Raw genomic sequence first — 19,030 nt, 5'->3', positions numbered from 1 at the left:
TTGGATCTCCTTGCTGTCCAAGGGACTCTCAAGAGTCTTCTCCAACATCACAGTTCAAAAGCATTGATTCTTTGGCACTCAGCTTTCTTTATAGTCCAACTCTCACATCCATACATGACTACTGGAAAAACCATAGCTTTGACTAGATGGACCTTTGTTGGCAAAGTAATGTCTCTGCTTTTTTAATATGCTGTCTAGGTTGATCATAACTTTTCTTCCAAGAAGGAAGTGTCTTTTAATTTCACGACTGCAGTCACCATCTGTAGTGATTTTGGAGCCCCCAAAAATAAAGTTTGTCACTGTTTCCACTGTTTCCTCATCTATTTTCCATGAAGTGATGGAGCCAGATGCCATGATCTTGGTTTTCTGAATGTTGAGTTTTAAACTAACTTTTTCACTCTCCTCTTTCACTTTCATCAAGAGGCTCTTTAGTTCTTCACTTTCTGTCATAAGGGTGGTATCATCTGCATATCTGAGGTTATTGACATTTCTCCTGGCACTCTTGATTCCAAATTGTGCTTCATCCAGTCCAGCACCTACTATAGGGTAGGTTATAAAAAATAAAAGAGTTAATGTTTGTGAAGTACTTAGAACAGTGCCTGGCAAAGTCAGCATGTGATAAATGCTGGTTATTATTAGTCTCTTTTCCAAAGTAAACTGTAAGCTTTTTTTTTTTTTTTTTTGGACGAACTACATGGCTTGCAGGATCTTAATTCCCTGACCAGAGATTGAATACAGGCCACAGCAATGAATGTGCCAAGTCACCATTGGACCGCCAGGGAATTCCCAAACTGTAAGCTGTTTGAGTGAAGAAGTCATTGCTACCCCAGTTTCTTCTATGTTCTGTACACTCAACAGCTAGAATGATCTTTCTACAATACAAATCTAGTCATGCCCTTTCTATGAAAGAAGTTCAAAGCCTTTACTACAAATGAAAATTCTTCCATTAGTGCATCAGGCCCTTCTAAACATGAACTATGCCTACCTGTTCAGTTTCATTTACCTCAACTTCTTCACATAACCTGGTAGTTTCCAAAGGCCTCTGGCTGTTTCTTGCATCCTTGTCTTTCAAAATTTAATCCTTCTTTATAATATATCCTTTAGGGGACTTCCCTGGTGGTCCAGTGGCTAAGATTCTGCACTCCCAATGCAAGGGGCCCGGGTTCGATCCCTGGTCAGGGAACTAGATCCCACATAGCACAATTAAAAGATCCTCCCTGCGGCAACTAAGACCCAGTACAGTCAAGTAAATTTTTGTAATTAATTAATTAAATACCCTGAAGTTCACCTCCATCTGGGAAACTGAACGTCATGCAAAATTCAGCTCCAACTCAATCAGCTCCTCTAGGAAATCTTCACTGCACACATCCCTTGACTACTTCCTGAAAATAAAATAGAAACCTCTCCCTGGAAATTCCCTGGCAGTCCAGTGGTTAGGGGGGCTTCCCAAGTGGCTCAGTGTGAAAAAGAATTCGCTTGCCAATGCTGGAACTGCAGGAGATGCAGCTTCAGTCCCTGGATCGGGAAGATCCTTTGGAGTAGGAAATGACAAACCACTCCAGTATTCTTGCCTTGAGACGCCTATGGGCAGAGGAGCCTGGCGGGCTACAGTCCATGGGGTTACAAAGGAGTCAGACATGACTGATCAACTGAGCGTGCCCAGTGGTTAGGGCTCCACGCTTTCATTACCATAGGCCCAGGTTGGATCCCTGGTTGGGGAGCTAATGTGAACAGAAAGCAAAAACAAAAAAAACTCTCCCTAAACTTTGGGATTTGCCTGTTCATGCCTCTGTCAGTCCCTAACACATTGTTGGTTGATTTCCTATCTCTTCCCTAGATCAGGAGCTCTTCTTAAACTCATTGTCTTCATCTTTTTATGCCCAGAGCCTAGCACAGGCATGAACAAGCTTAATAAATATTCCTTTAGATGTACTTTATTTTAATTTCTTCCTCAGCTACAAAAACAATACAAGTTCCTTGAAATAGATCAAATAAAACAGTGATTTCCCCTGCTCTACAATGTATACATGTCTCTTCCCAAACCCCTACCAGAGTTAATGGTTTGGTGTGTATCCTTCCATACTTTTTTCTATACCTATACAAACACACATATCCCACACCCACACTCACTCACACTCGTAACATATATAGGGATTTTTAAAAATAGAGTCTAAGTGTGTATATGTATTTATGGGTTCATAATATGTATCACCGTGGATGGTGACTGCAGCCATAAAATTAAAAGACGCTTGCTCCTTGGAAGGAAAGCTATGACAAACCTAGAGAGTGCCTTAAAAAGTAAAGACGCCACTTTGCTGACGAAGGTCCATATGGTCAAAGCTACGGTTTTTCCAGTAGTCATGAGAGTTGGACCATAAAGAAGATTGAGCACTGAAGAATTGATGCTTTTAAACTGGAGAAGACTCTTGAGAGTCCCTTGGACACAGCAACGAGATCAAACCAGTCAATCCTAAAGGAAATCAACCCTGAATATTCCTTAGAAGGAAGGACTGATGCTGAAGCTGAAGCTCCAATACTTTGGCCACCTGATGGGAAGAACCGACTCATTGGAAAAGACCCTGATGATGGGAAAGATTGAAGGCAAAAGGAGAAGAGGGTGGCAGAGGAAGAGATGATTAGACAGCATCAGTGACTCAATGGACATGAATTTGAGCAATCTCCTGGAGATAGTGAAGGACAGCAAAGCCTGGCATGCTTCAGTCCATAGGGTCACAAAAAGTCAGGCATGACTTAGCAACTGAACAACAGCAATACTAGGTATGTATTTGAACATACACATACATTTGTATATATATGTACACATATATGTGTATACATATAAAAGTAAAACTCTGATATTTGTTCTTCTTGAAATATAATGGGCATTACTCTAGACCAGCACTGATTGTCTAATACAAATAAAATGTCAGCCATGTATGTGATTTTATCTACTTGTTTCTTTGGAGTATAGTTGCTTTATCATGTTGTGTTAGTTTCTGCTGTACAGAAAAGTGAATCATACACATGTACATTTACATACACATATACTCCCCTCTTTATCGGGCTTCCTGCCCACTTAGGGAAGCGCTCTGTGGTGACAGGGCACTGAGCAGGGTCCCCTTTGTTATACAGTCAGTTCTCATCAGTTATCTACTTTACACATAAGAGCATACCGCATATGTAATTTTAAAACTTCTAGTGAAAGAAAGTGAAAGTGAAGTCGCTCAGTCGTGTCCGACTCTGCCACCCCATGGACTGGAGCCTGCCAGGCTCCTCTGTCCGTGGGATTTTCCAGGGAAGAGTACTGGAGTGGGGTGCCATTTCCTTCTCCAGGGGATCTCCCTGACTCAGGGATCAAATTCTGGTCTCTCGCATTGCAGGCAAACTCTTTACCATCTGAGCCACGAGGGAATCCTCAAAACTTCAGGTGTTCACACTTAAAAAGGTAAAGAAACCAACAAACAAACAAAAAAGATAAAGAAACAAGTAAAATAAATTTGTAAAAATATCCTTATATAACCCAAAATAATACCAAAATAAATATAAAAATTATTTTATTTTACTTATTAAACCTTTGAAGTCCAGTGTGCATTTTAAACTTACAGACAATGTGTGAAATCTCAGTGTGAACTGGCTGCATTTCCAGTGCTTAATAACCACATTTGGCTGATGCAACCATACTAGACACTTACTCCTTGAAAGAAAGCTATGACCAACCTAGACAGCATATTAAAAAGCAGAGACATTACTTTACTGACAAAGATCCGTCTAGTCAAAGCTATGGCTTTTCCAGTAGTCATATATGGATGTGAGAGTTGGACTATAAAGAAAGCTGAGCGCCGAAGAATTGGTGCTTTTGAACTGTAGTGCTGGAGAAGACTCTCGAGAGTCCCTTGGACTGCAAGGAGATCCAACGAGTCTATCCTAAAGGAAATCAGTCCTGAATATTCATTGGGAGGACTGATATTGAAACTGAAACTCCAATACTTTGACCACCTGATGTGAAGAACTGACTCATTGGAAAAGACCCTGATGCGGGGAAAGATTGAAGGCAGGAGGAGAAGGGGACAAGAGAGGATGAGATGGTTGGATGGCATCACTGACTCGAAGGACATGAGTCTGAGCAAGCTCTGGGGGTTGGTGATGGACAGGGAAATCTGGTGTGCTGCAGTCCATTGGGCTGCAAAGAGTCGGACACGACTGAGCAACTGAACTGAACTGAACTGAACCGTACTGGACAGCACACTGAGATGTAACTCACGCTTTCCCATATCTGCATCATATTCCACAGTGTGGATGTTCAGTATTTAGTCAATTCCTGTGTTGGTAGACAATTTATTTGCAGGGTGTTCTGTTTTAATAGTGCTTGCATGAACTTCCTTATGAGAAAATTGAGTGAGGGAGTGAACCACTATTAACCTTAACATTAAGGGAGTTATTATTAATATTGTCAATATCATCCTCCATTTTAAAAATAAGATAACTCACCTGCAGAGATTTATCACAAGGTCAGAGAGCAAATGATCCCCGGCTAGAAGAGTAGTACCCTTTCTATAGCACAACTGCCCACTGGTTTTGTGTTTTCCTGTAGCTCAAAGAGATAGGATTCAATGTAAATGTATGTGTGACTTTGGATAAGCCATTTATTGTAATCAAGCCTCAGTTCTTTCATGTTAAAGTCCTACATCGTGTTAAAGTCCGGTGTCGAGACTTAAAATATTTACATTGTAATTAATAAACCACTGAACAAATTTATGACCTCTTTATAGATGGCAAGCCCAGGTGCTTAATCATACTGTTTGCTCTATAACAGAATGATGATGTTAATATTTTGCCCAACTAAGGGCTTCCTTGGTGGCTCGGAGGGTAAAGAATCTGCCTGCAATGCGGGAGACCTGGGCTCGATTCCTGGGTTGGGAAGATCCCCTGGAGGAAGGCATGGCAACTCACTCCAGTATTCTGGCCTGGAGAATCCCCATGGACAGAGGAGCCTGGTGGGCTATGGTCCATGGGATCACAAAGAGTCGGACACAACTGAGGCAATACAACTGAGTGACTAAAGCACAGCACAGTTCAGTTCAGTCACTCAGTCATGTCCGACTCTTTGCGACCCCATGAATCACAGCAAGCCAGGCCTCCCTGTCCATCACCAACTTCCAAAGTTTACTCAAACTCATGTCCATTGAGTCAGTGATGCCATCCAGCCATCTCATCCTCTGTCGTCCCCTTCTCCTCCTACCCTCAATATTTCCCAGCATCAGGGTCTTTTCCAATGAGTCAGCTCTTCGCATCAGGTGGCCAAAGTATTGGAGTTTCAGCTTCAACATCAGTCCTTCCAATGATCACCCAGGACTGATCTCCTTTAGGATGGACTGGTTGGATCTCCTTGCAGTCCAAGGGACTCTCAAGAGTCTTCTCCAACACCACAGTTCAAAAGCATCAATTTTTCAGCGCTCAGCTTTCTTCAAGTCCAACTCTCACATCTATACATGACCACTGGAAAAACCATAGGCTTGACTAGATGGGCCTTTGTTGGCAAAGTAATGTCTCTGCTTTTTAATATGCTGTCTAGGTTGGTCATAACTTTCCTTCCAAGGAGTAAGCGTCTTTTAATTTCATGGCTGCAATCACCATCTGCAGTGATTTTGAAGCCCAGAAAAATAAAGTCTGACACTGTTTCCACTGTTTCCCCATCTATTTGCCATGAAGTGATGGGACCAGATGCCATGATCTTAGTTTTCTTAATGTTGAGCTTTAAGCCAACTTTTTCACTCTCCTCTTTCACTTTCATCAAGGAGCTCTTTAGTCTTTCTTCACTTTCTAATCATAAATGCGTGGTTGTCATCTGCAATCGGAGGTTATTGATATTCTCCAGCAGTCTTGATTCCAGCTTGTGCTTCCTCCCCAGCGTTTTCACGATGTACTCTGCAGTATAATAAATAAGCAGGTAGTGACAAATACAGCCTTTGATTTACTTCCTTTTCCTATTTGCTAACCAGTCTGTTTTTCCTATGTTCCAGTTCTAACTGTTGCTTCCTGACCTGCATATAGTTTCTCAAGAGCAGGTCAGTGGTCTGGTATTCCCATCCTCTTTCAGGAATTTGTCCTCAGTTTATGTGTGATCCACAGAGTCAAAGGCTTTGGCAAGTCAGTAAAGCAGACCATAGGTGTTTTCTGGAACTCTCTTGCTTTTTCGATTGACTCCAGCAGATGTTGGCAAATTTTGATCTTCCTGGTTCCTCCTGCCTTTTCTAAAACCGCTTGAACATCTGCGAAAATTCACATTCACATATGCTTGAAGCGCTTGGAGAATTTTGAGCATTGCTTTACTAGCGTGTGAGATGAGTGCAATTGTGCAGTAGTTTGAGCATTCTTTGACATTTCCTTTCTTTGGGTCTGGAATGAAAACTGACCTTTTCCAGTCCTGTGGCCACTGCTGAGTTTTCCAAATTTGCTGGCATATTGAGTGCAGCACTTTCACAGCATCATCTTTCAGGATTTGAAATAGCTCAACTGGAATTCCATCACTTCCACTAGCTTTGTTCGTAGTGATACTTTCTAAGGCCCACTTGACTTCACATTCCAGGATGTCTGGCTCTAAGTGAGTGTGAGTGATCACACCATCATGATTATCTGGGTCATGAAGATATTTTTTGTCCAGTTCTTCTGTGTATTCTTGGCACCTCTTCTTAATATCTTCTGCTTCTGGTCCATACCATTTCTGTCCTTTATCAAACCCATCTTTGCATGAAATGTTTCCTTGGTATCTCTAATTTTCTTGAAGAGATCTCTAGTCTTTCCCATTCCATTGTTTTCCTCTATTTCTTTGCATTGATCGCCGAGGAAGGCTTTCTTATCTCTCCTCGCTATTCTTTGGAACTCTGCATTCAAATGGGAATATCTTTCCTTTTCTCCTTTGCTTTTCACTTCTTTTCTTTTAACAGCTATTTGTAAGGCCTCCTTAGACAACTATTTTGCCTTTTTGCATTTCTTTTCCATGGGAATGGTCTTGATCCCTGTCTCCTGTACAGTGTCACGAAGCACAGCACAGTGAATGCTAAATTTTTGCAATACCGAAACAAACCACTAGAGGGAGTTCATTATGTTTTTATGTCAATGGCAAGTCATTTAACAAACGTTTTGGAGGCATCACTAGGTGAAAGCCTCTGAGACTGTCAGAATTTTTGAGGGGTTCAAGTACGCCATTCTGCACTTTATTCATTGTGATACACTTTCTGAAGTAGCAGTTTCTAAGAGGTGTTTCGCTTAAGAAGCTGAGCAAATAAATGTGCTGACATTCCCATTCTCAAAAAAGAACAGTGTCAGCACTTCCTGGAGAAAATTACATGCCTGGACAGGGAATAATCCTGAATGGGTATGAACCGGAGTAGGACACTACGGTCCTTGCCTCAGCTTGCCTTTCATCCGTGGAAAAAGTTTAGCCAAAGAACACGTTTAATTAGAGAAGTGAGAAAATGCAGAAGCAAAGAAAAGCAGTCAAAGGGGACAAAACAATAATAGTTTAGTCTGTAAGCAAAGCCAAGGATCTTCAGTTCCTTCTCAAAGGCTGTAGATAGTATTCTGAACCACATCCTGTGAGCTGTCTTATAGATACTAAAACCCCCACCAGGTGGAAGAACTTAACTAAATGATGACCAGACTGAAGCCATGACACAGGCTGCCACAATTCCGAGAACTGACCTCAAGAAAATGGGAACAAACTAGTCCTGGGACTGAAGATCAACTGTACTGAATCAAAGATGACGCTAGTCAGGCCAATTTCAAGATAACTAACTATCAGAGCTGACAGTGCTATTTCTACACGTAGCTCCCTCCGTCTGCCTATAAAAACTCTTGGCCCCAATTGTTGAGTGGGAGAGTCAGCCTTTGGACAGGAATTGCCAGCATCCAAAATAAAGCAAACTTTCCTCTTCACCAACGTTGACTCTTTAATGTCTTTTGAGCAGTGAGCAGCCAGGCCCCACTTTCAGTTACAGGCACAGAATGCAGCCTATTAAGATCATATTCATCCTAATCCGCGTGGAAGGCAGACATCTGTAGAAATCCCATGTTTCAACAAATGTGGCAACTCTGCCTCTACTGTGGTCAGAAGTGTCCCACTGATATCTCTGAGGCCTTCATAAGCATCTGATCACTGCATTTGTATCCTCAGTCAACCAGAACCAGAAAAGGCTACATTATTCTCAGGGACACAGCCATGAAGCACGTTGTTTGTATACATCAAGGCATAAAGCTCTAACCACCAGCAACAAGCAAATGGAAGAGAATGGAAACTTCAAGCTGAAAGATGTCATATTGTGTACATGTTACCTTAAAGGCTGCAGTGAAGTTTAAATCACACACACACACACACTCACACACACAAAACCCTATAAGATATACCATGCTGTTGGTTTAGCGAAAGATAATAACTGTTCTTATTTTTAATTCTATTAATATGCACAGCAAGCTGTCTTATTTATCTTCATTAATCAATTCTTTAATCCTCACAGACTATTGGTTCAGAGGGCACTCTTTGAAATCTGATCCATGCTATGGGCAAGTTACTGCACCTCTTTGAGTCTGAGTTTTCCCATAACATTCTCCTCTATAGGTTGTTGGGAGGATTCAATGAAATAAGGCAAGACACATAAAACAGTGCTAGGCACATAGCATACAGTATTGCTCTTACTACCCATGGTGTATAATTTTTAGCAGAATACTTGGCACATAGTAAGACCCCACAGGGTCCTGCTCCATTACATCATTTGCAGCTATGACCTAGATGGTGATGACGGTGCTGGTGGTGGTGACAACAAGAACAGACATTTATTTAGCCTTTCCACGCACCAAATACCATACTTAGTGATGTTGTATATATTAACTTATTTAATCTTCCCGACAATTCTGTGAGGTACATATTATGGTTATCTCCATTTTGGAAATGAAGAAACAGGGCAAAGTGGCCAGGGAGGGAATGTGGAGGAACAAACAATCATGCTCTTTGATGCCTCCATACCCACTTCATTTATTGTTCCAATTGCCACTTCCATCTGCTAAATTTGTATCCAGTCTTCCAAATCCAATGCAAAACCAAACTCTTTTGCAAAACTTTCCTAAATCCCCCAGAAGAAGTAACTCATAATTATTCATTTCTCTGTTTGTTTTTTCCTTGAATATGTGTTCTCCAGGGCAGGAATGTGCTTCATTGGTTTTAAATTCTAGCCTTTTCTACTACTGTATTACACAGGGAACTATATCCAATCTCCTGGGATAAACCATAATGGAAAATAATATTTTAAAAAGAATGTATCTATGTGTAAATTGACTCACTTTGCCATACACCAGAGATTGGCACACCATTGTAAATCAACTATATTTCAACAAATATGGTAAAAACAAATTCTAGCTTTTTAGACCTGCTGTCATTGAGCACAGGCTGCAGTCTGATTAGGCAATGCAGGCATTAGGTAATTGTGGAGAAAATGTCCCTGGAAGGTTCCCATCTAGCCTTTCATTGGATAGGTTTCACTTGACTTGGGAATTAAGTCCTTCATCCATCTCTGTGCTAAGTCCTTCCAGTCCTGTCCAGCTCTATGGGACCCCATGGACTGTAGCCCGCCAGGCTTCTCTGGATATGGAATTCTCCAGGCAAGAATACTGGAGCAGGTTGCCAAGCCCTCCTCCAGGGAATCTTCCAGACTCAGACATCCAACCCGCGTCTCTTGCCTCTCCAGCATTGGGAGGCGTGTTCTTTACCACAAATGTCACGTGGGAAGCTCATTCATCTATCAGTTCAGTTCAGTCGCACAGTCGTGTCCTACTCTTTGCAACCCCATTAACCGCAGCACACCGGGCCTCCCTGTCCATCACCAACTGCCAGAGTCTACCCAAACCCATGTCCATTGAGTTGGTTATGACATCCAACCATCTCATCCTCTGTCGTCCCCTTCTCCTCCTACCCTCAATATTTCCCAGCATCAGGGTCTTTTCAAATGAGTCAGTTCTTCGCATCAGGTAGCCAAAGTATTGGAGTTTCAGCTTCAGCATCAGTCCTTCCAATGAACACCCAGGACTGATCTCCTTAAAGATGGACTGGTTAGATCTCCTTGCAGTCCAAGGGACTCTCAAGAGTCTTCTCCAGCACCACAGTTCAAAAGCATCAACTCTTTGGCGCTCAGCTTTCTTTATAGTCTAACTCTCACATCCATACATGACTACTGGAAAAACCACAGCCTTGACTAGACGGACCTTTGTCAGCAAAGTAATGTCTCTGCTTTTTAATATGCTATCTAGGTTGGTCATAACTTTCCTTCCAAGGAGTAAGCGTCTTTTAATTTCATGGCTGCAATCACCATCTGCAGTGATTTTGGAGTCCCCCCCCCTCCACAAAAAAAGTCAGCCACTGTTTCCACTGTTTCCCTATCTATTTGCCATGAAGTGATGGGACCGGATGCCATGATCTTAGTTTTCTGAATGTTGAGCTTTAAGCCAACTTTTTCACTCTCCTCTTTCACTTTCATCAAGAAGCTCTTTAGTTCTTCTTCACTTTCTGTCATAAGGGTGGTGTCATCTGCATATCTGAGGTTATTGATATTTCTCCCAGCAATCTTTTTTTCCCAGCAATCTTAAGTCCAGCTTGTGCTTCTTCCAGCCCAGCGTATTCTGCATATAAGTTAAATAAGCAGGGTGACAATATACAGCCTTGATTTACTCCTTTTCCTACTTGGAACCAGTCTGTTTTTCCATGTCCAGTTCTAACTGTTGCTTCCTGACCTGCATATAGGTTTCTCAAGAGGCAGGTCAGGTGGTCTGGTATTCCCATCTCTTTCAGAATTTTCCACAGTTTATTGTGATCCACAGAGTCAAAGGCTTTGGCATAGTCAGTAAAGCAGACATAGATGTTTTTCTGGAACTCTCTTGCTTTTTTGATGATCCAGCAGATGTTGGCAATTTGATCTCTGGTTCCTCTGCCTTTTCTAAAACCAGCTTGAATATCTGGAAGTTGAAGGTTCATGTATTGCTGAAGCCTGGCTTGGAGAATTTTGAGCATTACTTTACTAGCATGTGAGATGAGTGCAATTGTGCGATAGTTTGAGCATTCTTTGGCATTTCCTTTCTTTGGGTCTGGAATGAAAACTGACCTTTTCCAGTCCTGTGGCCACTGCTGAGTTTTCCAAATTTGCTGGCATATTGAGTGCAGCACTTTCACAGCATCATCTTTCAGGATTTGAAATAGCTCAACTGGAATTCCATCACCTCCACTAGCTTTGTTCTTAGTGATGCTTCCTAAGGCTCACTTGACTTCACATTCCAGGATGTCTGGCTGTAGGTGAGTGTGAGTGATCACACCATTGTGATTATCTGGGTCATGAAGATCTTTTTTGTACAGTTCTTCTGTGTATTCTTGGCACCTGTTCTTAATATCTTCTGCTTCTGTTAGGCCCATACCATTTCTGTCCTTTATTGTGCCCATCTTTGCATGAAATGTTCCCTTGGTATCTCTAATTTTCTTGACGAGATCTCTAGTCTTTCCCATTCTATTGTTTTCCTCTATTTCTTTGCACTGATCACTGAGGAAGGCTTTCATATCTCTCCTTGCTGTTCTTTGGAACTCCGCATTCAAATGGGTCCTTCAAATGGGTCCCATGGCACAGGAGCGGCCGCTGCAATGGCGTGCAGGAGCGGCCAAGAGGAACTACCCCACGTAAAGTAAGGAGTAGCAGTTGCGCTTTCCTGGAGTAGCCATGAAGAGATACCCCACGTCCAAGGTAAGAGAAACCCAAGTAAGATGGTAGGCGCTGATAGAGGGCATCAGAGGGCAGACAGACTGAAACCACAATCACAGACAACTAGCCAATCTGATCACATGGACCACAGCCTTGTCTAACTCAGTGAAACTAAGCCATGCCGTGTGGGGCCACCCAAGACAGATGGCTCATGGTGTAGAGGTCTGACAGAATGTGGCCCACTGGAGAAGGGAATGGCAAACCACTTCAGTATTCTTGCCTTGAGAACCCCATGAACAGTATGAAAAGGCAAAAAGATAGGACACTGAAAGATGAACTCCCCAGGTCGGTAGGTGCCCAATATGCTACTGGAGATCAGTGGAGAAATAACTCCAGAAAGAACGAAGGGATGGGGCCAAAGCAAAAACAACACCCACTTGTAGATGGGACTGGTGATAGAAGCAAGGTTCGATGCTGTGAAGAGCAATATTGCATAGGAACCTGGAATCTTAGGTCCCTGAATCAAGGCAAATTGGAAGTGGTCAAACAGGAGATGGCAAGAGTGAACGTTGACATTCTAGGAATCAGCGAACTAAGATGGACTGGAATGGGTGAATTTAACTCAGATGACCATTATATCTACTACTGTGGGCAGGAATCCCTTAGAAGAAATGGAGTAGCCATCATAGTCAACAAAAGAGTCCAAAATGCAGTACTTGGATGCAGTCTCAAAAGCGACAAAATTATCTCTGTTCATTTTCAAGGCAAACCATTCAATATCATGGTAATCCAAGTCTATGCCCTGACCAGTAACGCTGAAGAAGCTGAAGTTGAATGATTCTATGAAGACCTACAAGACTTTCTAGAACTAACACCCCCAAAAAAATGTCCTTTTCATTATAGGGGACTGGAATGCAAAAGTAGGAAGTCAAGAAACACCTGAAGTAACAGGCAAATTTGGGCTTGGAGTACAGAATGAAGCAGGGCAAAGGCTAATAGAGTTCTCCCAAGAGAATGCACTGGTCCTCTTTCAACAACACAAGAGAAGACTCTACACATGGACATCACCAGATGGTTGACACTGAAATCAGATTGATTATATTCTTTGCAGCCAAAGTTGGAGAAACTCTATACAGTCAGCAAAAACAAGACCGGGAGCTGACTGTGGCCCAGATCATGAACTCCTTGTTGCCAAATTCACACTTAAACTGAAGAAAGTGGGGGAAACCACTAGACCATTCAGGGTATGACATAAATCAAATCCCTTATGACTTACAGTGGAAGTGAGAAATAGATTTAAGGGACTAGATCTGATAGACAGAGTGCCTGATGCACTATGGACAGAGGTTCGTGACATCATACAGGAGACAGAAATCAAGCTACTGCTGCTGCTAAGTCACTTCAGTCGTGTCCAACTCAATGTGACCCCATAGATGGCAGCCCACCAGGCTCCCCCTTCCCTGGGATTCTCCAGGCAACAACAATGGAGCGAGTTGCCATTTCCTTCTCCAATGCAGACCATCCCCCCCAAAAAATAAATGCAAAAAAGCAAAATGGCTGTCTGAGGAGGCCTTACAAATAGCTGTGAAAAGAAGAGAAGCAGAAAACAAAGGACGAAAGGAAAGATACACCCATTCATCTATACTTTCTTAATATTTAAAATGGTACTGCTTTCTAATGTTTTTGGTAGGCAAAATAAAAAGTTTCAACTTTAGGACGGTTCACAAAAGTACTCTTGAGAATTCTACTCGTCTATAAAATGAAGCATTTTCAGAAAACGTGTTCTTCACTTTCGCCTCCTGAGAAAATTAGTTCTGTATGCAGTACCAACGAGGTTGAACTACATTTCCCACAATGCCTCAGATCCGGAAGGAAGTGAGACTCGACCCTTCCCGTGATTCCTTATAGACCGGAAGCCGGGACCTTAGTTCTCTTTCCCATCTTGCAAGGTAAGAATGGCGGTATCTCTTTGCAGGACTAGGTTTCAAGATCCCAATCCTTCGCCATCCTAGCTGAGAGGGTATCAAGTCGACATCTGCAGGGGTCAGGCACGCTCGGGGCGTACTGAGAGGCCTCCCGGACGCTTCATTTCTCTCTCTTGGGTTTACGGTAGGGCACGAAGAGGGTGAGGTGGAAGGTTGTAGAGGCTCCGGTTGCTCGCCACCCTCCTGGACTGGGGAAACAGGGCCCTTCCAGGGATTCGTAGCAGACTAGTGGGGCCGCAGGGACTAGGGCGGCGGCGCGCGCTCTTGAATCGCGAATCTGGGTTCCAGAATACGCGACCTAGTTTGTCTCTGCCACGTTGTGGATTTGAGGCTAAGACCAAACGCTGCTTTCTCCTCTTGCCCAGTCCGCGGGCCGGAAGTCGGTTCCGGGGCTTTGCGGTTTTTTTTTTCTCTCTGGGCTTAGTTTGGACTTAGTGTGTTTGTCTTTGCCTCCTAAACCAAATTTCTTGAGTGAGGCAGTCTGGTGAGAACAAAAGTCCTGAAAGCGAGCAACTTCAAGTTGCAGTCTCGCTGCTTCCTGGCTTTGGAAATTGTTTTGGCCTGTGCCTAGAATTTTTAATTTGCAAGATAGAAATAATGGAATAAGGACCTGTGACATCAAAATATGCGGCAAACACTTAACGGGTGTGACGTGTCTTCGGCTCGTCGAACAGCTTATAGTGTATTGGGGGAGACAACCTAAAAATTAAACCATTATGGATGTTGTTGCGAAGGTGGGGGGATTTGGAGGAAGGCCTATATCCTATAGTGGGAAGAATGAAAAGGACGTTTTAGCTACTTGGAGGATGAGAACTTGTGGTTTGGGAGGCTGTCAGTGTATAGCTATAGGATAACTGGTGAAATGCCTTCTTTTTTTTTTTTTTTTTTTAAATACACGTGTTGGTAGATGGCGGGTGAAAAGGCTGAGAAGCCAGATACTAAGGAGAAAAAACCTGAAGCCAAGAAGGCTGATGCTGTCAACAAGGCTAAAAAGGTGAAAGTGGTGAAGAAAGTTAAGAAGGGGAAGCCCCACTGCAGCCGAAACCCTGTCCTGGTCAGAGGAATTGGCAGATATTCCCGATCAGCCATGTACTCCAGAAAGGCCCTGTACAAGAGAAAGTATTCAGCAGCTAAATCCAAGGTAAGGGATGCGGGGAACTCAGTGGGCATTCTCTTAAGCTTAAAACGTTTGTCTGCCTCTGACTTAGTGATGTGTTTGTCTCCTCGCAGGTCGAAAAGAAAAAGAAGGTTCGGGTTCTTGCTACTGTCACAAAACCAGTTGGTGGCGACAAGAATGGTGGTACCCGGGTAGTCAAACTCCGCAAAATGGTGAGATTTGGAGGAGATCTTAGGTTGCGTGCTGAGTTGTATCCTGTGAGGATTTTTGTGTGTGCTCAAGGTTCTGGAAGTTTGTGTTTACCAGAGAATTACTAATGGAGGATAGTGAGTTTTCGGTTTACGACTTGGCTTCATTACTTACTGTTCTTCAGTAGAGTTACTTTTCTGCGCTTTTGTTTCTTATAAAACTGGAATAAAGTTTCGCCTCTTGGGGTTGTGAAATTTACCCTGCACAGAGTCTAGAAATGCGGCCAGACCTATAGAACATTTGTCCACTAAAGCTAAAGTTGTGTTTCTTGGCCCCTCCTTATACCATGTTCAAGATCCAACATTTTCTCTGTGAAAAAGAAAGGTTTGCTCTAATTTCCATTATGGGACTATTGCCAGATGTGTTACACGGTGCACAGTTGAATATCACTGCACAAGAGCAAAAATGGCACTTTGATTTCTTCTTATCAAAGATTTTGTGAGCTGATTTTTCTGTTGGCCATTCATGTTTGTGGTAAAAGCAAAAGTGTCCACTAACATGACAGAAGTAGACTATTGTGAGTTACTTGTCATAGTGAAAGAGCCTGTGGGGTCTTATTTTTTTTTATAATAAATGAACTGGCAGTCTTGATCTAAGCTAATACCTTTGGTTCTATACAGTTTGTTTTTCTTTGTGAATAATGTGAGAGCCATGCATGTTAGTGTGATGTTTATGAACACATTTTGTTTAATTGGAAAACAAGCCTTTTTTCATTGCATACGGAATGTGTCAGGCCTTTGTTTTCTGAAGTGTAGTTTACAGCAGTCAGAAACCTTAGAAAAGCTTTGAGAATCACTGCTATGGGGCAGTGCATAAGCCATGTAATACACTGAAGTTTGGTTTGATCCCAAATTGACTTGCTGGATCTTTCCCTCTGCTTGAACACACAGCTCTTTCAGTTTCTACCCTGTGTTTTTGCATGAAAAGCTAATAAAGCAGCACTGACCTTTTCTACTTTTAAAATCTTAGAAGTGAAATGCAATAGTGTGAATAAAGTGTTTGAAGTAACTGAAAGACGGTATTAAAGGTTTTACCGACCCCAGAACCAGCTCTGCTGGCTTGATTAACTTAATTTAATAAGTTGGACCTATGGGCTTTCTCCAGCCTAGGTATTACCCTACTGAAGATGTGCCTCGGAAACTGTTGAGTCACGGCAAGAAACCGTTCAGTAAGCATGTGAGGAAGCTGCGCGCCAGCATCACTCCTGGGACCGTTCTCATCATCCTCACAGGGCGCCACAGAGGCAAGGTGAGTGCAGCTGCTAGAGTGCCTGCGTCCGGTTAGGGTTTACCTGTGTCAACTACGTCTAGCAGCAGGAGGTCCCGTGGGAAGGACGAGGGTGCTCCATAACAACCAACAAATCAGTCCCTAGCATGATGTGTGGAGTCTGTAACAGATAATAACTGATTACCTTTTCCTGTTTTTGGTAATACTAGTTACAAATGATTCAGGTGTCCCTGTACTCAAAAAAATATGTTTGAGTTGCTTCCTTAGAATGGAATTGCCGGGATAGAATTAGAGTTGAAGGATATTTATTTTTATTGCTAAAGGTGGTGGCTGCTCATTAAAAAACGGGGGGGGGGGGCACACCAAATTACTGCTTATATCCTAGAGTTACCTCTGTTAGTAGTTTGGTATAATTCCTTCCAGAAGTGTTGGACCTATATATAGGTAGAAATTTCCTTTAACGAAATTAGCCTGTGATTTGATTAATTCAGAAGTCAGTTTTTATTTGTGGAGCTATGTAGCATTTCTTTTTAATTTACAGAGGGTCATTTTCCTGAAGCAGCTGGGCAGTGGCTTGCTACTTGTGACTGGTAAGAAAGTCCTTGGGTTTAATATTCTCTGAAATTTGCAACTCTCCCCATCTTCAGTTTTGTTTAGAAATAATTTATATGCATCACTCTTATGAGTTGAAGGTGTACAGTATGATGGTTTGATTATTAATATATATATTGTGAAATAATTACCACAGTAGGTGAGCTAAAAAGTTCTTTCTTTGTGATGAAAACTCTTAGAAACTACTCTCTTGAATTGTGTTTTTAAATGCCTGAAGTATACCTTTTGCTCCCACCTAAGTAGAGGTTTCAGTGCCTTGAGATTCTTCAGCCTATTTCATTGCCTTGTGTACACATGCATTCTAAGGGAGCAGCTATTTAACTTTATATGCCACATATCATAAAGTAATTGCCACTTTTAATGCAGTGTTTGTCTACTAATTCCAAGGAATGCATACTGTACAAGGCCTGTGATTGATCTGCCACTTGGCCCCAGGATGGAGTTCCTGGATAGGCAGAAAGTGAGCTGTTTACTCTAGAAAACAGTGCTCAGTTTGAATTTTTCATGAGGCACTGGTGATGTTTTTTTTTTTTTTTTTAACCAACCTGTATAAGTAACTCTGCTCTATCCTGATCTGGGTAACTTTAAGATGTGAGGGATGGTCTGGGTAACTTTAAGATATGAGGGATGGTCTGGGTAACTTTAAGATGTGAGGGGTGGGGGAACCTCACATCTTGAAAAAAGCCTTGATGCTGGAAGTGGAAAGCAGTTTGGAATTTCTTCAGACCCAGAAAAAAGCTATTTTTTTCAGATATTTTTTTCAAATCCAGTCAGGTCTTGACCGTTTGCTCCTCTTTTCCCTCACTATATTGATCCTCCCCCACCCACAGGGCCTCTATCCCTCAATCGAGTTCCTCTGCGTAGAACACACCAGAAATTTGTCATTGCCACCTCCACCAAAATCGATATCAGTGGTGTGAAAATCCCAGAACATCTCACTGACACTTACTTCAAGAAGAAGAAGCTGCGTAAGCCGAGACACCAAGAGGGTGAGATCTTCGACACAGAGAGAGAGGTAAGCTTCTATTTCTGTCTTTGCCTTTGGTAACTCTGGCTCCTCTAGTTGGGAGTGAAAATAAATAAGGTTAAGAACTGTTAAAGGCTGTAAAGAACGAGTGAGGGATATCTGGGAAATAATATTAAATCATAATAAATAGTAATGCACCGAATTCCTAGTTGGCAGCTAGGAGTTCAACTCAGAAGCCTGAGGTTTTGGTGAAACTTTGAACTACTGATTTCCTGGGAATTATCCATCATTTATCCTTTTATATTAAAGTAGGCAAAAGGGTAAAACTTATTATATATTAAAAATAGGTTATGTTTCACAGCTCTCCAAAGAAGATTATCAGAATTGCCTTCTCTATATCCCCAGGACTGAGTACTTGTGAGAGAGGATTTCTTAGTTAATGTGGAGTTTGGTACTTGGGCTGTTTTTTTTTTAAATGATTTTTCTTTTTCTTTAGAAATACGAGATCACAGAGCAGCGCAAGGTTGATCAGAAAGCTGTGGACTCACAAATTCTGCGAAGAATCAAAGCTGTCCCTCAGCTCCAGGGCTACCTCCGCTCTGTGTTTGCTCTCACAAATGGAATTTACCCTCACAAAGTAGTATTCTGAACTTCTTGCAAAGAACCTAATTAAATAACTTGTCCATTTCCTTTGTGTCTTTTTTTTTTTTTAATCTGCCTCTAGGTGTGGTATGACTTAGAGCCAACTTAATGGGACATTAGCCTCTACTAAGAGGAGTGGGTTGGGCAGCTGTAAACTGCAGAGGAGTCTCCTCTTCGGATAAGGATTCTTAGCTTCCTTAGTGTCTTTTCAGCTTTTTCACCAGGCATGTACCAATACAAAATAGTGGGATTTCCCCAGTCATCACTGAACGAGTCTGTACTAACTACATGGATAAGAACTGGGCTCTTCAGCTTGCAGACTTTACCCTCTTTCCAGTTTCTTGTATGCTTAGTTTCTTAAAGCATATATAACAAATTAGTATAATTGGATACCCTTCTCCCTTTGTAACCAAGAATCTTGTGTACGGTACATGCCATTACACAGATAAGTGTGTTTTGATTATTCCATAGGAAGTGCTTGTCTTTACTGCTACATAGTATA

The 19,030-nt window shown here is 42.1% G+C and overlaps 1 protein-coding gene and 1 non-coding gene across 3 annotated transcripts; both read left to right on the top strand.

Moving 5' to 3' along the window:
- Positions 1 to 1,110: 1,110 nt before the first annotated feature.
- Positions 1,111 to 1,183, top strand: TRNAG-CCC. Its single transcript has one exon. It is a non-coding gene; the product is annotated as a tRNA-Gly (tRNA).
- A 12,423-nt stretch (positions 1,184 to 13,606) lies between these two features.
- On the top strand, positions 13,607 to 18,575 carry RPL6 (ribosomal protein L6). 2 transcript variants are annotated; one of them, XM_043439455.1, is made up of 7 exons: positions 13,607 to 13,678; positions 14,622 to 14,855; positions 14,945 to 15,043; positions 16,185 to 16,328; positions 16,849 to 16,897; positions 17,750 to 17,934; positions 18,383 to 18,575. In XM_043439455.1, exons 2-7 carry the CDS (start codon positions 14,622 to 14,624, stop codon positions 18,533 to 18,535), a joined length of 864 nt encoding a protein of 287 aa, XP_043295390.1. In that variant the 5' UTR covers positions 13,607 to 13,678; the 3' UTR covers positions 18,536 to 18,575. The 2 variants fall into 2 exon arrangements, with proteins under 2 accessions (XP_043295390.1, XP_043295383.1); XM_043439448.1 differs by lacking the exon at positions 13,607 to 13,678 and adding an exon at positions 13,697 to 13,838.
- The last annotated feature ends 455 nt before the right edge of the window (positions 18,576 to 19,030 follow it).

The sequence above is a fragment of the Cervus canadensis genome, chromosome 1 (genome assembly GCF_019320065.1).
Source record: "Cervus canadensis isolate Bull #8, Minnesota chromosome 1, ASM1932006v1, whole genome shotgun sequence".
NCBI lineage: Eukaryota > Metazoa > Chordata > Mammalia > Artiodactyla > Cervidae > Cervus > Cervus canadensis.
This window is presented reverse-complemented; position numbering and strand designations above follow the sequence as displayed.

Coding starts and splice junctions, on each gene's coding strand:
- RPL6 (XM_043439455.1), top strand. CDS start 14,622: ATGGCGGGTGAAAAGGCTGAGAAGCCAGATACTAAGGAGAAAAAACCT. Junction 15,044..16,184: donor TAGTCAAACTCCGCAAAATG/GTGAGATTTGGA, acceptor GGCTTTCTCCAG/CCTAGGTATTACCCTACTGA. Junction 17,935..18,382: donor TCTTCGACACAGAGAGAGAG/GTAAGCTTCTAT, acceptor CTTTTTCTTTAG/AAATACGAGATCACAGAGCA.